The following is a 13,809-nucleotide window of genomic DNA, read 5'->3' on the forward strand; positions in this document are numbered from 1 at the left end:
CAAGTGTGTGGGCTAAATTTGGAGAATCCGTGCTTCTCGCATGGACAACTGTATGTGGCCAGCTCACGCGTCGGAAAACCTTCCGAATTATTCGTGTACGCACCAGACGAAAAAACAAAAAATATCGTGTATCCACGAGCACTCCAATAAATAAATAGAATTGAAACAACACTTTGAAATGTTTTCCCGATGAAAACGAATAATAATAATAAGTGTCAATAAAAATGATAAAGTGAAAATTTAATTTTATTATAACGAGTTTGCTTGAATTTCGTTTCTTTTGAGATCGCAGCAATGCGCGACGGGTAAGCTAGTATATTATATAAATAACTGAATATTCAATTTAATTAATATTTGAAACTTACAATTGCAATTACAGTGGATGATCGGTTAACGAATATAATCTGTTCCAAAACTTTGTTCATTATCTGAATTATTCATTAACCGATCATCGATTTACCATAGGCTTTTATAGGAATTTGATTAATTCGTTCCGGAGACTCCAAAAATTAAACAATATATACTTTTTTACTATGTTTATTTATATGTAATAGTAAAAATACATATACAGTGGTGTCTCGTATAACGTACTTAATCTGTTCCAGGTGCACGTCTGTTAAGTGAAAAATTCATTATACGAAACGCATTTTCCCACAGAAATACATGTTAAAACTTATAATTCGTTCCGCAGCATAAAATAACCGTACTGTACCATAAAAAAAAATAAAAATGGAGCAGTCACCAATTATGCCAGGTAGTCAGATGTTGTGAAGAGGAGGTAGAGGAACACTTTCTTCACACATTCATACAGATACAGATTTTTTACACATTGCAGCAGGTCTCTTTTTATTGTTTTTTTTAATCGGAGTCAGATTCAGGAGAGGCTACCGGAGCTTGCAGGATCAACTCCTCTTGTTCCATCTTTTGTTTTTTGGCAGCTGGCTTCTTGAAAAACATGTCCAAGGTGGTCTGTTTCTCTCTCTTCTTCAACACCTGTCAGAAATGACAGGCAAGGGTGTCATTGTAGAGATCATTGATCCTATTGGCCTCAGCTGTGTTTGGATAATGAGTGTTGATAAACTGTTGAACCTCTCTCTATTCGACAAGGAAGTTTTTGTCAACTTTCACTCCTTCTGATGATTTCTTGCTTTGTTTCAATTGAAATCACCTTTCTGTTTTTTAGAAGCCATGATTTGCACAACACTTAAATAAATGTAAATACTCTTCACTGAGGTGATGTACTGTACATAATAAACAAGGGAGGAAGCCGAATCCAAATGAAAGCTCTGTACTTCAGATATACTAATAATATATTCTAATAATGCTAATATATTATAAAAATAGCAGACATTGTCATTGGCAACGGCAAAAGAGTGGAAACATCATTCGCACTTGTTTGCGGAAAGTCCGTTGTTCGCAGCATCCGTTATACGAGGCACCACTGTATATGCAATCTTGCATTTTTATTAGTCATGTTTTTTCTGTTTGTGGGTGTTAAAGAATCTGTCCAATGACGATTGCTTTTCTCTTTATTTCACGATTTTTTGGAAGTAACTAATAGTATTGTAATTGTAGAGATCCCCAACCCCATTAACCTTATTCTGGTTTGGATGCCACTTGGATGATCATGTTCCAACATCCTCCCACTTATTCAAAAGGTCTTTAGTAGCAGATGTCGACATTGGTCCTCTTTCATCTTCCTCTTTTTCAAAAGAAAACATATCTTGCCTAGTTTATTGGTATTCTTCATTTGAGAGTTCTCGGAGTTCTTCTGTCATCAGATCAGTTTCAGATTCCATTATGAGCTCTAAAATGCTCTTTATTTCTCAGGTGTGATTTTCATTACTCCATTAGCAGTTTGAGACTTCTTGATATATCTTTCATAGCTAAGATTGTGCCTACTGTAGATCTGTTTGACCCATACTGCCTAGTAATATTAGACATCTTGCGCCCACTTTCTACCTTGGCTATTATCTCTTACTTGGTTTCTACGGTGAGCACTGTTCTTGACACTCCTCTTTTTAGGCTCCATGATATTATCAGTTTCTTTTTTAAATAAAAAGTTCATAAAAGCACTTACAAAAATTCAGAGAACAGAAATCAACTAGCCCACAAAAAATTATTTAAATGCAAGGCCCAGATGAAATTCAAAATTTGGTATTAAAACATTAACGAATATCGGATGGGACAGTTAAACTTTCACCTTTCATAAATAAATCCTGATGAAAACTTAATAAGTGCCCGCCCGACAGTCTCATGAATGCTATAAAAAATTATTTGTCAGAAAGGTAAACAAAAAGCTGAAATTACAAGGGAGAGTTTCAAAAAATTATCTGATCAGTATCAGGTTAAGCGCTGATGTTGAAGTATCCCGCGCTCCAAAAGGTTTCAAATTTTTACCTGAACACAAGGGCAAATCAATCGGTATTCGTTATTTTCCGTCGCTTCTTTTTATGTTTGTTCAGTAAAGCGTTCGTTATCCAAACATGTGTTCGTTGTCCGATCATAAAAATCTTTCATGAAAGTGTTCGTTATTCAATTTGTTTGCTATCCGATCTGTTCGTTAAGCAATCACCCACTGTATTTGCAAGTTTCAAATGTTAATTAAATTACTTTATTTTTATTTCAGTATTATTTTTATAAAAGTCAGTGAAGAAGCAATCTTTAAAAAAAAAATAAGCCATTTAAATATATTTATCAATATGGGAATTTAATAACTTTTTGAAATATAATTTAATAATTTTTTAACTTTAAAAAACAAGTTTACATTTTCATAATACATTCCATAACTGATGAAAAATCACCACTAACAACAGGTCTTTTTTATTAGTCTATCATCAAGAGGAACGCACTCCAAAGGAATGTAATGACATCAAATGGAAGAAACTCATTTTCATAAGAATTGTGGTCAAGATACACAACAGATTACAGTCTAATGCCATATAATTATTTTACTCTAATTTCAAATATTAATTTAATTTCTAAATTTGAATTTTTGTTGCATACCCAAAATAAACAGACATGTTATTTAGATCAAACAAACATTTTTTAATTTCAACAGAGTTCAGAATTAAATGAATGGTTTAGTCATTATTAAATTATAGCGTCATATTAAAAAAAAATACTAATGTTTACAATTTTAGAAATATAATTTAAGATATTTGACATACACAGTGTGTCAATAAAATAAAAAATGGGGTGTTATTGCATGCTCTATGGATAGAAATAAGAACTAGTTTTTGCCACTGAGATCATTAGTGGCAAAAATTGGTTCTTTCCATCCATAAATCACACAGATGCAAATATGCATTGCTTCTCATTTTATGATCCTTTTAATGAATGCATCTCTGAGCATCAGGTAAATGAGTGTAATGTGGAGCAATGGGTAATCATTAAATTTTACTGAAAATTAGGGAAAATTAGGTTCACAGTAACTTTATAGGATTTAAAAATTGTGTTTGGTATAAAATGTTTGAGAAGGGCACTAGTTTTCTGATGACATACTCATTTTCAGCAAGATCTAGAGTCCACTGAAGATGACATAGGGCAAAGTCAGCCTGTTATTGAGGTTGGTGAATTTACTCTCCAAGCGACAACAATTAATGCTGTGTGTTATTTAATTTAATCATCATAAAGACGTTAAGAGAACAAATGTGTCAAGTGAGAAACAAATGATTTGTCAAAAATGATTGGTTTCTTTCACACAATAATGTGGCAGCTGAATGTGCTAACTGTTACACAATTTTTGAGCTCTGTATGGTCATCAGCATTTCAGTCTTTAGTCACTGATTTGGCTCTTGCTGACATTTTTTTTTTCTTTCTGCAAATCAAAATTGCTTTTAAAAAAGTGTTTTACAATATGCAGAGCATCCGGAAGGCAACAACCAAGTGACTGAACAGTAATTCATTTGAAAACTTTCAGCACTACTTTAACAATCTCTATGATTGATGTTAGAACTGTGTAGTGATGCATGGGATTGTCAAAAATGTATAAATTTTTTTTTTGAAAAATAAATTTTGTGTTTAGGTTATAAAAACAGTCATGTTATTTAACTGACACACTGTGTAAGTCATATTTCCTAAAATAATAAAAGATGTGTTTGTTGATCATGTGGTAACTAAATATTAAGTACTGTACCTTCCTCAGACAGACACTGAAAATTACAACTCTGGGGCTGTTTTAAACTTTCCCAGCTTCCATCACAATTGTCATTACAATTATATTTATAATTTTATCAAAATAAAAATTGTTTTTTTTTAAAGTAAAGACAATTATATAATTTTCATTACAGTTGACCCCCCTATAACAGTAGATACATTCCAGTTTTTATGAATCCATTTTCTACGAGTCCAGCCAATCACAACCAGGCACGTATGCAGTTTACGGACTACGGCTGTTTGAAAGGTTTCTTCCATAAAATTAGTTGATTCTAGACTAATTCGACTCAACATTTCCAAAATACATATAATTTTTTGGGAGTAATCCATATAAATTATGCTATAAACAAATTACTGTAGGATTACTTACTGAGTGTGTACTGTTTGACTACGCCATTGCTTAAGCTTGTTTTCGTCATGGAGCTTGTCATTGAATGGCGCTCGCATGCTTCCTGATAAATTTTTTTTTTTTTTCAAAAAATTCACTTAACTTTGGAGACATCATTAATATAAATATAATTTTTATGGAAGTTAAATAATAAATGGTTTTTAGTAGGTCCGCTGCTCGTTTAAACTCAACGGTTTGTACAATATCTGCTATTGGTCTAGATTCGACCAATCCTGTCGCAAAACGAGTCGGCGATGACGTTTTACCGAATTATACAAGTATTTTAGCATGTTTGTACAAATACTGTCGCAATTTTTTTGCTGTGATATAGGAATCCAAACTACAGGAACCCGTGTTATGGGGGGTCAACTGTATTTACAAAAATTTTCATTATTAATATATTAAATATCTTATTTACTTCAAAGTATTTTATTGGGTTATTCAGAAAGTAAGTTTGTTTTTTCTGTGGAAAAAAAAAAACAATATTTTTATACTAAATAAATATTTTATTGAATTATATATCGACCATTTTGGTCAAATACCTGTTGTCATCGTTTCTGGTAGTAGCATGATTTCACATTCATAAAAGTTTTGATCGTTGCTTACAAAAAACTGATCCAAGTGATTTTTGACATTGTCATTTCAAGTAAATGTCTTACAGTTAAAAAAAATTTGTATAGACCGGAACAAGTAATAATCTGAGTGTGCTGGATCTGGCGAATATGGTCAGTGTGATAGCAAGTCCCATCTAAGTTATAACAGTTTCTGACCAGTTACCAAACTTGTGTGAAATTTGACATCATCATAGTAAAACACTACACCTGTTTTGTTGCTGGCCTTTTCTATATGATGATATTACTCAATTTGTTTATTTGATGGCTGTACACTTTCGAATCAATTGTTGAATTGTCTGGTAAAAACTCCAAAAAAAAAATTTCCTTAAAATCCCACCAAAAAGAGCATCTCTCTTTAAGAACATGTAGAACCCATATATCAAGCTTTGAAACAAAACCAATTTGTTTCAAGTAATCATAAACAGTTTAATTTGACAAATTTAATCTCTTAGTGATTTCATGTGTTGTTATTCGGCAGTTTGCTTCAATCAGTACTTTTATTTTGTTTTCATTGGCTTCAAATGGCCATCCAGAACGTGGTGCATCTTCAATATTGAAATTGCCAGAATGAAATTTCGTAAATCAGTTTTGGCACTGTCATTCTGTCAACACATCATCTCCATACATGTACTGTACCACAATTTTTTCCTTGCTTGAACAGCATTTTGATTTTTTGGCATATTTTGTTGTTCTATCTTCATGTTAATATTTTTCAAAAAAGCAAAATATGCCAAAAATGTTGCTTTCAATCTTCCATGTTTGATAAAACACAAAAAATAAACAATTGCACAAAATCAAACAAGATTTTTTACAAATAAGCCTTAAAATGCTAGCTGTCAAAATATATATAGATAATACGGTTTATAATGAAAATGGCTGAAAAAATATGACTAATTCGTCTAGTGGTAAAAAAAAACAAACTTACTTTCCGAACAACTTAATAATAAGTTAAGTTACATTTACAATGTAAAAATTTTCAAAACAGGCATAAATTATAATTAAATCTCATTCCCAAGAACATTCTTAATAAAGATGTTTGTTTACTTCAGATAAATATTTTTGAAGTCATCAAATATTAAAATTAATTGAGAAATTCAATATTAAAATTTATTGAGAAATTTTTTGGATTTATTCAAAATATTCCCAATAAATTTTTATTAAAAATAATTATCAATTCAAAAAATAATCATTTAAATTCATAATTAAGAATTAATTACCTGACTTTCTAATTCTTTTCCTTTTTCTTTCATTTGTTGCTGTAAATTTGCCAACTGATTTTGTACAGTCTGTTCTTGTTCTTCACGTTCCTTCTTTACTTGTTCTTCTTGTTTGGCACGTCTCCTCCTTTCTTCAGCAATATCTTCCAATAACTGTCTAATTCTTTGTCGATACTGAAGTAATTCACTTTCACAATTTGCTAATTGAGACCTAGCTAATGTCAGTTCTGATCTTAACGTGCATTCTTGCTGACGTCCAAGTTCTGCTTCTTCTAGAAGAGAGTGCTGTTCCAACTGATTCAATTCACTTTCATGTTCTAATTGTGCTTTTTCAAGTCTTCGTACTTCTTCTTGCAATGCAACTAAACGTTCTTCTTGTTCTTTCAATCTTCCTTCCCAATATACAATTTCTAATAATAAATATTAAGTTTTAAATGTCACAAAAGAAATGAAAGCTAAAATTATTATTAAAATATAATAATTTAATGGCTAAAATCTTAAAGATAAACTACGTTTTTTAATTAAAACTTAGCAAATTTAAAATTGTGTTAAATGAAGCTATAAAAATTATTAATTTTTGTCAAATCTTCATCACTTGAATCATGATTATGGCATTTAAAATTTTGTGTTATAATACTTCAGCTACAAAGTCTGAAATGTGTATTTGTGAAATTATTTGAACTTTGTAGTAAACTACTGATGACCAAGACAAAACCTTTCTCACTTGTTTTTAGCCATTTATACATGAGTACTAACATTTTCGGCTTTCTTCAGGTACACTGTGGTCTGTTAGAGCGTCAGTTGGTAGAAATTCAAACAGTGTCAATGTTTACATAAGTATTGTCTTACCAGTGACGTCATCATTGATGATAAGTTCTAGACGATACAGAGGGCGTTAATTTTTTTCTTTTGGTAAAAATGAAAGCTGTGCAGCTAGCTCGTGACAGGATAATCGCTAAAGTTGGAAAATAAAACTGGAAAATAAATGTGCTAAGTAAAGAAGATGCACTAGAGACTGTGACAGGCTTGCCTATCACAATAGGTGGTTAATGGGGAGTGATGTCATAGTTGAAAACAGAGCATAGATAAATTAAATGAAATTAATCTCACTGCAAGAGAAGAGTGTAAAAATTTTTAGTATACAGTATAAAATCTAAAACTATCTTCATGTTAATATTTTTCAATTTCATCAGATAAATTCTCCAGTCTTCTTCAGTAACATATGGTATATTCAAGTGTCTGTTATCATGACATCATAGCAGACACTGAGATTTCCTTGTCAATTTTCAAGTAGTTTTTAAACTTTTCTTTTGATGTATCTTCTAGAATGTTATTTATGATTGCGTCTTCAATCTTATCTTTAAATCCAATTTATTGAGTTATTAAATGGTGATGTTTATGATTAGAAACTAATTTGTCTAGAAGTAGGTGATCATGACAACATCTTGTGTTAATTTTAATTATTATAATAAATGAATTGTTAATTTAGAATTTTCCTGAAGAAAGGAATTGGCCTAAAGCAAGACTCAAACCTGAGGCTCCTATTTACTGAGAAAATGGATTGTAGATGAGTGCTATGGAGGGAGTTACAGGCCATGGGCACTGATGTTGTCCCCAGTTGACACCTTAATTAACCAGTATGATTATATCTTAATTAATAGTTCTGGAAGTGAATATTGAACTGAAATCCAGGTAGCACAACTGGCAATACATCCACACAATAAGAAAGAGTTGAGTGTTCAAGTCCCACTTCAGGCTGATTCTTTATTTTCAGAAAATTCTAAATTAAAATTCATCAAGAGCATGAAATTTGACAAACTGTGGATTACAGGTTTTATGCATGGGACCACAGGATTACATAGTTAAAATTCTTTTTAATAAACTACTCTGAAAGTCTAAATTTAGAATGGTAATAACAATAACATGTCGTCTTCAAGGAATACTATATAATTAATGTTCAAACTAGTAACTTTATAAAACCAAAAATCTTCTTCATAGATGGTATTGTCCTATTCCTCGCTACTCAGGTAATCCCATTGAAGATCTGGTAAAACTCTTGTTGAGCATGGAAAAAAGACCCTCTTTGAATCCATATCACACAGAGTTAAAAATTAAAAACTTGTACCACATAATTTAACTCTTTAAACACAAAATTGGCTTAATCTGTTTGAGACAAAACAGTTGAAGGGAAAGTGGTTTGACTAGTTTTGCTATGCAAATTTCCCTTGTAGCCTGAAGGATTAAAACAATTTCATCTTCAGGTACAGAAAAACAAGAAATTTTCAGAGCTGAAAGAGTTAAACAGAATGAACATAACTGTGTACATTATAGAATAGTGAATTTTCACAGTGAAAAGTTAAAGAAAAAGTTACCAAAGATTAAGACAATATTATGCAAAATATCCCAAATTATTTTTGTCTAAAATGTTTATTTACAAACTTTTTAATTAATAACTTGCAGTTCGGGGCCTGTGTGGGGATAGAACATTTGAAAAGCATTTTCAAATGTTGTTGCTCAAGTCAATAGTACTTAAACATTTAAATCTTAAATGTTTATGTACGTACTATTGACTTGAGTAACAACAGTTTTTATTGAATAGAATCATTAGAACAGAATTTATTAAATAGTATTTTATCAATATTCAATTATATAATTTTGGATATGTGAGCACTAAGGTTTGGTTCTATGGAGGACTTATCACACACTATTGACATTTGTCAGATTAATCAAATAGTAATGGGTAAACACAGTTTTTTTTATAACTATGATATGCATTTTGGACAGTCTATGTGTCCCTCATCAGCTGCGATTGTTACAATTTGCAATAAATAGCAAGGATAGCCAGCTGCTACTGTCAACAAGTCTCTTTTATAGTATTGTCAAATTTCTCACACTTTCTCCAATTTCTTTCATTTAATCATGCAATAGAATTAATGATTCTATACAATAAAAACTAGTTTCAATAGATATATTGTTTAAATGGGCACAATTTTGTAAATGAGGAGATGAGAAAATTGATAGAGAAGCAATTTGACATCTATTTTCTTAAATAAACACAAAAAATCCAGCAGCAAAAATACTTTAATAGATAAACAAGTACAGTGGAACCTCGGTATACGACCTTAATCCATTCCTAGTGTTTGGACTTATACCGAATAGGACGTATACCAAACCAACCTTTTCCATAAGAAGTAATGTAAAAATGATTAATCCGTTCTTATGTAAAAAAAATGGCTGGCTTTAAACACCTCGCTTTCCTCGCTAGTTTCTGCTTGATTTTTCATGAGATCAGCATGTATCCTTTTAACTTTCTCGCAAATAATTTCTTCCGATACGCTGTCGCCGGCACACTGTTTTTCAGTTATCCAAAGCAAAAGCAATTTCTCGACATGATCTAATGTCTTCGATCTCTGTTTAGAAATTGATTTAACCCCTTTCGCAACGTTAGCAAATTTAATAATGTCTTTATTTTTCACGATTGTCGATATCGTCGTTCTCGGAATACGGAATGCAACAGTTAAATCTCGTTAAATCTCAAACACGCGTGCCACCTTCTTATTTCTCAACAATCTCTTTTTTCAGTTCCGTTGTGATTCTAGTCATTTTTTTTTTCTGTTGCCCTTTTGCAATTCATGATTAATAAAAATAATAAAATGTTACTTACAAATTAAAATCATAAGAAATTTAACAAAGTTATAAACCGTAGCACCGCGAACGTCTAGTCAGTGTTGCCGCGTCTACCGAATTTTCGGTAGATCTACCGATTAAAGCACCAAATCTAGCGAAAAGTTGACGATAATTCATGAAAGAAATTTTTGTTTTCAATGTATCTAGAAATTCTCAACAAAACATTTCTTTGTACCTTCGTTTTTTATATATTGTAATAGACTTTATTGCAATACAAAGTTATTTCTGCTGATCTGTTTAGCGACTTATATTATGTAGTAGCATAATCACTGGTTACATTATAACAGAAATCGCCAGAAATGTACTCTCTTAATTATTCACACTGTGAATAATTAAAAATATTAGAAATCCAAAAATGAGTGACCAAAAGTACAATAGTGGTGATGAAGGCTCTAGTACCGGTGTTACTAAAAAAGAAATACTGTATGAACAATTCTTTAAACACGAGTGGAAAGCCCTACCAGAGTTTAAAGGGTGGTTAACCCAAAGTAAAATCTTGAGATTGTGGAGACAATCTCAAATAAACAAGTCTCAATGATGAAAACTTTTTCTATATCCGAATCAAGGCAAAAACAATTAGAGGCATCAATTTAATAAGGTACATTGGCATTAAAAAAATAAAAAGTAAAACTGATTGATTCATTACTGTTGTTATATTTTGTATTATTAATGTTATTTGTTATTCAGAGGAAATACTACCTAGTTACGTATAAATACAGACAATAACTTAACAACACTGAGCAGCAGTTGTGATTTTGAGTCCCGCTCGGGCGGAGTATTTTTTCCATAAAATTCTAGTCCGATAGTTCGATAATTCGGCAGATCATCTGGCTTTAAAACTATTTTTGATTGGTCCCACATCTTCCTAATTTTTAAGCATGTGGAAATGACCAAAAAAGTGAGAAAAGTGAGGATACTTCAGAAAAGTAAGTACAAGTGAGAAAAGTGAGCGACACAGAGGCCTGCATTCATGTTTTTGTCTTTTTTTTTTTTTATCAATATTCAATTATATAATTTTGGATATGTGAGCACTAAGGTTTGCTTCTATGGAGGACTTATCGCACACTATTGACATGTCAGATTAATCAAATAGTAATAGGTAAACACAGTTTTTTTATAACTATGATATGCATTTTAAACAGTCTATGTGTCCCCTCATCAGCCATGATTGTTACAATTTGGTGAGTTTACAAGACTAAAATAAAAGCAGTATTATGTTACAAAACAATGATTAATGATTAAAATAGTTTAAAAAACAGACTGTCCAAAATGCATACTATAGTTATAATAAAACTGTTTACCCGTTACTGCTTGATTAATCCAACAAATGTCAACAGTGTGTAATAAGTACTCCATAGAGCCAAACCATATACCCAAAATCATAATATAAGGACAAAAAGCAAATCACCAATTTCAATTATACAGTTTAAGATGTTCTGTTTCTGTTCTTTCTTTTCAACAAACAAAATAAAAAGACTTAAAAGCTAATATATTGGAAGAATTAATTACTACTAAAATAATATACAAATTAAAAACAAAAAACAATAATTTTGAGACCTTTAGCTGTCATATTGGAACTGACAAAAATATGAATACAATTATAAATGCTAAGTGTTAAATAAATAATTTACATCATAAATGACTTTCATTTATTCATTAGATTTAACACTATTGTTAGAAGTAATAGATACATTAAAGTATAAACCATATAAATATATTGAAGCTACAAAATGTCTTCATTTTTCATCATTCACAACATCAGTAACAATCAAAAACAATTCTCACTCACAAAGATGACTTTTTATGTACGACTGCACCTCCACAAAAAAGAAAATGTAAAATGGATAAAAATATCTCTGTTAAAATCTATACTATTATTATAAAGAGGTAATGTTTGTAAGTAAGTTTGGATGTAGGGTAATCTCCGAAACTACTCATCCGATTTCAAAAATTCTTTCACCAATATTTAGAATGGAACTTCAGGGTGGACATGGGCTGTTCATTATTCCATTAAACATTTGTATAAAAAAGATATAATCTAGGTTAAGGCTTTTATGTCCAACAGATGGCGCTAACTCCGTGAGTATGACGACCTAAGTTTGTTTTTCGGTGAGGATGAACTAAAGCAGATCATCATCTATCTATCTATCTAAATAAAAATGTAATGTTTGTTTGTTCCTACCGATTCCTTTGAAATTTTGACACAATGCTGCATTCGAATACACACGTGTTTTTATATAATATACAAGTCGAAATTTCCCCCACTGAAGGGAGATGGTTAGGATTAAGGCTTACCACAAAGAACTCTGCTTCTATTTATACTATTTTAGATTTTAGATGCGGGTTTTTGCATTTTAATAGGATATGTCAATAGAATGTACGTACACTAAGAAGAAATTTTTCGAAAAATTTCCCCCCACGGGGAAGTGTTATACATTTATAATAGATACATTTTGAGCCACAACAACGCGTGTTGGGGTCTGCTAGTTTAAAATATTTTTAATTTTAATCAATGGAATTGTGAATTACAGTATTGGCATAATCATCAGAAGATGTTTTTATCCATTTTCCACTTTCTTGCAGGAGTGTAGCATCAAATAAAAGTTAATCTGTGTAAGGGAGAATTGTTTTGGATTGGTGTGGTGAACACAGAAAATGAAGACATTCTGTATCCTCAACATATTTATATATTTTACTGTAAATACTGTTGGCCAAAAGTGTTTAATATGTGTTTTATTTATTTTTTAACATATTAAATTATTTAAAAACTTCTAAATATGTTAAGATAGAATATTGTACATGTTTTATTTTTAGATCTGTTTTCCTTTTTAAAAGAGAACACTACTATAAATCCTCAACACAAGGAAAGAGCAACTTATTTTTTAAATAAAAGATTATTTTTTATTTAACTTTTTTAAATTAAAGATTAACCCTTCGGTGAACACGCTTGCAGCAAATCGCCACAAAATAAACTCTTGTTTGACGTTGTACTTAATTATTTCAGAAGTACATTATATCATCTTTTCATATTACACGTTACAACGTGTTTATGAAATTGAGTCAGTTATACTAAAGAGGTTTGTAACTGATTGTAATTAATTGTGTGTAGAACTCTACGGCTGGCTTGGTTATGGAAAATATGAAAAAAAATAGAAGTTATTGTATCACACTTGTAAGATAATGCCAGTTTCTTAATAGTGATGTCTTCATCATTATTTCGGCCTTTTAATATAACTTTTATCTATTTTTATCTTGCGAGTTTAAATGAAATACCAACTGAAGAGGGACTATTTTAAAGTCCAAAAAAACATTTTAGGTGTATTTCATATATTTCATACATACAGTAGAGTGTCGATTATCCGAATCAATTGGGGACTGGGGTTGTTCAGAAGATCGATGTTTCGGATAACCGATTATGTACGAAAAAATATATAAATTTATCCCATCTTGACATTTTTCTCCGTTGCGTGTCACTTCACGTTGAATTTCTGTCAACGTTAAGCCTAACGAAGACTATTGTATCGTTAAAAATTAATTTTTTATTTTGTACAAACAAAATAAATATATTGAAAAATATAAAAACAATAAAAAATTATACTTCAGAAGTTAATTTAGTATCAAAAACGTAAAATATTTGAGTAGCCCAAGACATAGCCAAAGATTGCAGCGCCACAGCACTGGCGAAAATTTAAATTTGCCGACTGGAATTCTTTCGGATGATTGACTTTCGGATAATCGACGCTCT

General features: G+C 31.0%; 1 protein-coding gene across 5 annotated transcripts in view; it reads right to left on the bottom strand.

Annotated features, from left to right (window-relative positions):
• LOC111622468 (ras association domain-containing protein 8-like) overlaps positions 1–13,809 on the bottom strand; it is an 84,914-nt gene that overhangs the window by 3,195 nt on the left and 67,910 nt on the right. For all 5 annotated transcript variants that reach the window (XM_023364850.1, XM_023364854.1, XM_023364852.1 and 2 more), the window contains exon 3: positions 6,378–6,787. In XM_023364850.1, coding sequence (XP_023220618.1) covers positions 6,378–6,787 — 410 coding nt within the window. The remainder of the gene's footprint in view (positions 1–6,377; positions 6,788–13,809) is intronic.

The sequence above is a fragment of the Centruroides sculpturatus genome, unplaced genomic scaffold, assembly GCF_000671375.1.
Source record: "Centruroides sculpturatus isolate CEXI.00-Female unplaced genomic scaffold, Cexi_2.0 scaffold150, whole genome shotgun sequence".
Lineage (NCBI taxonomy): Eukaryota > Metazoa > Arthropoda > Arachnida > Scorpiones > Buthidae > Centruroides > Centruroides sculpturatus.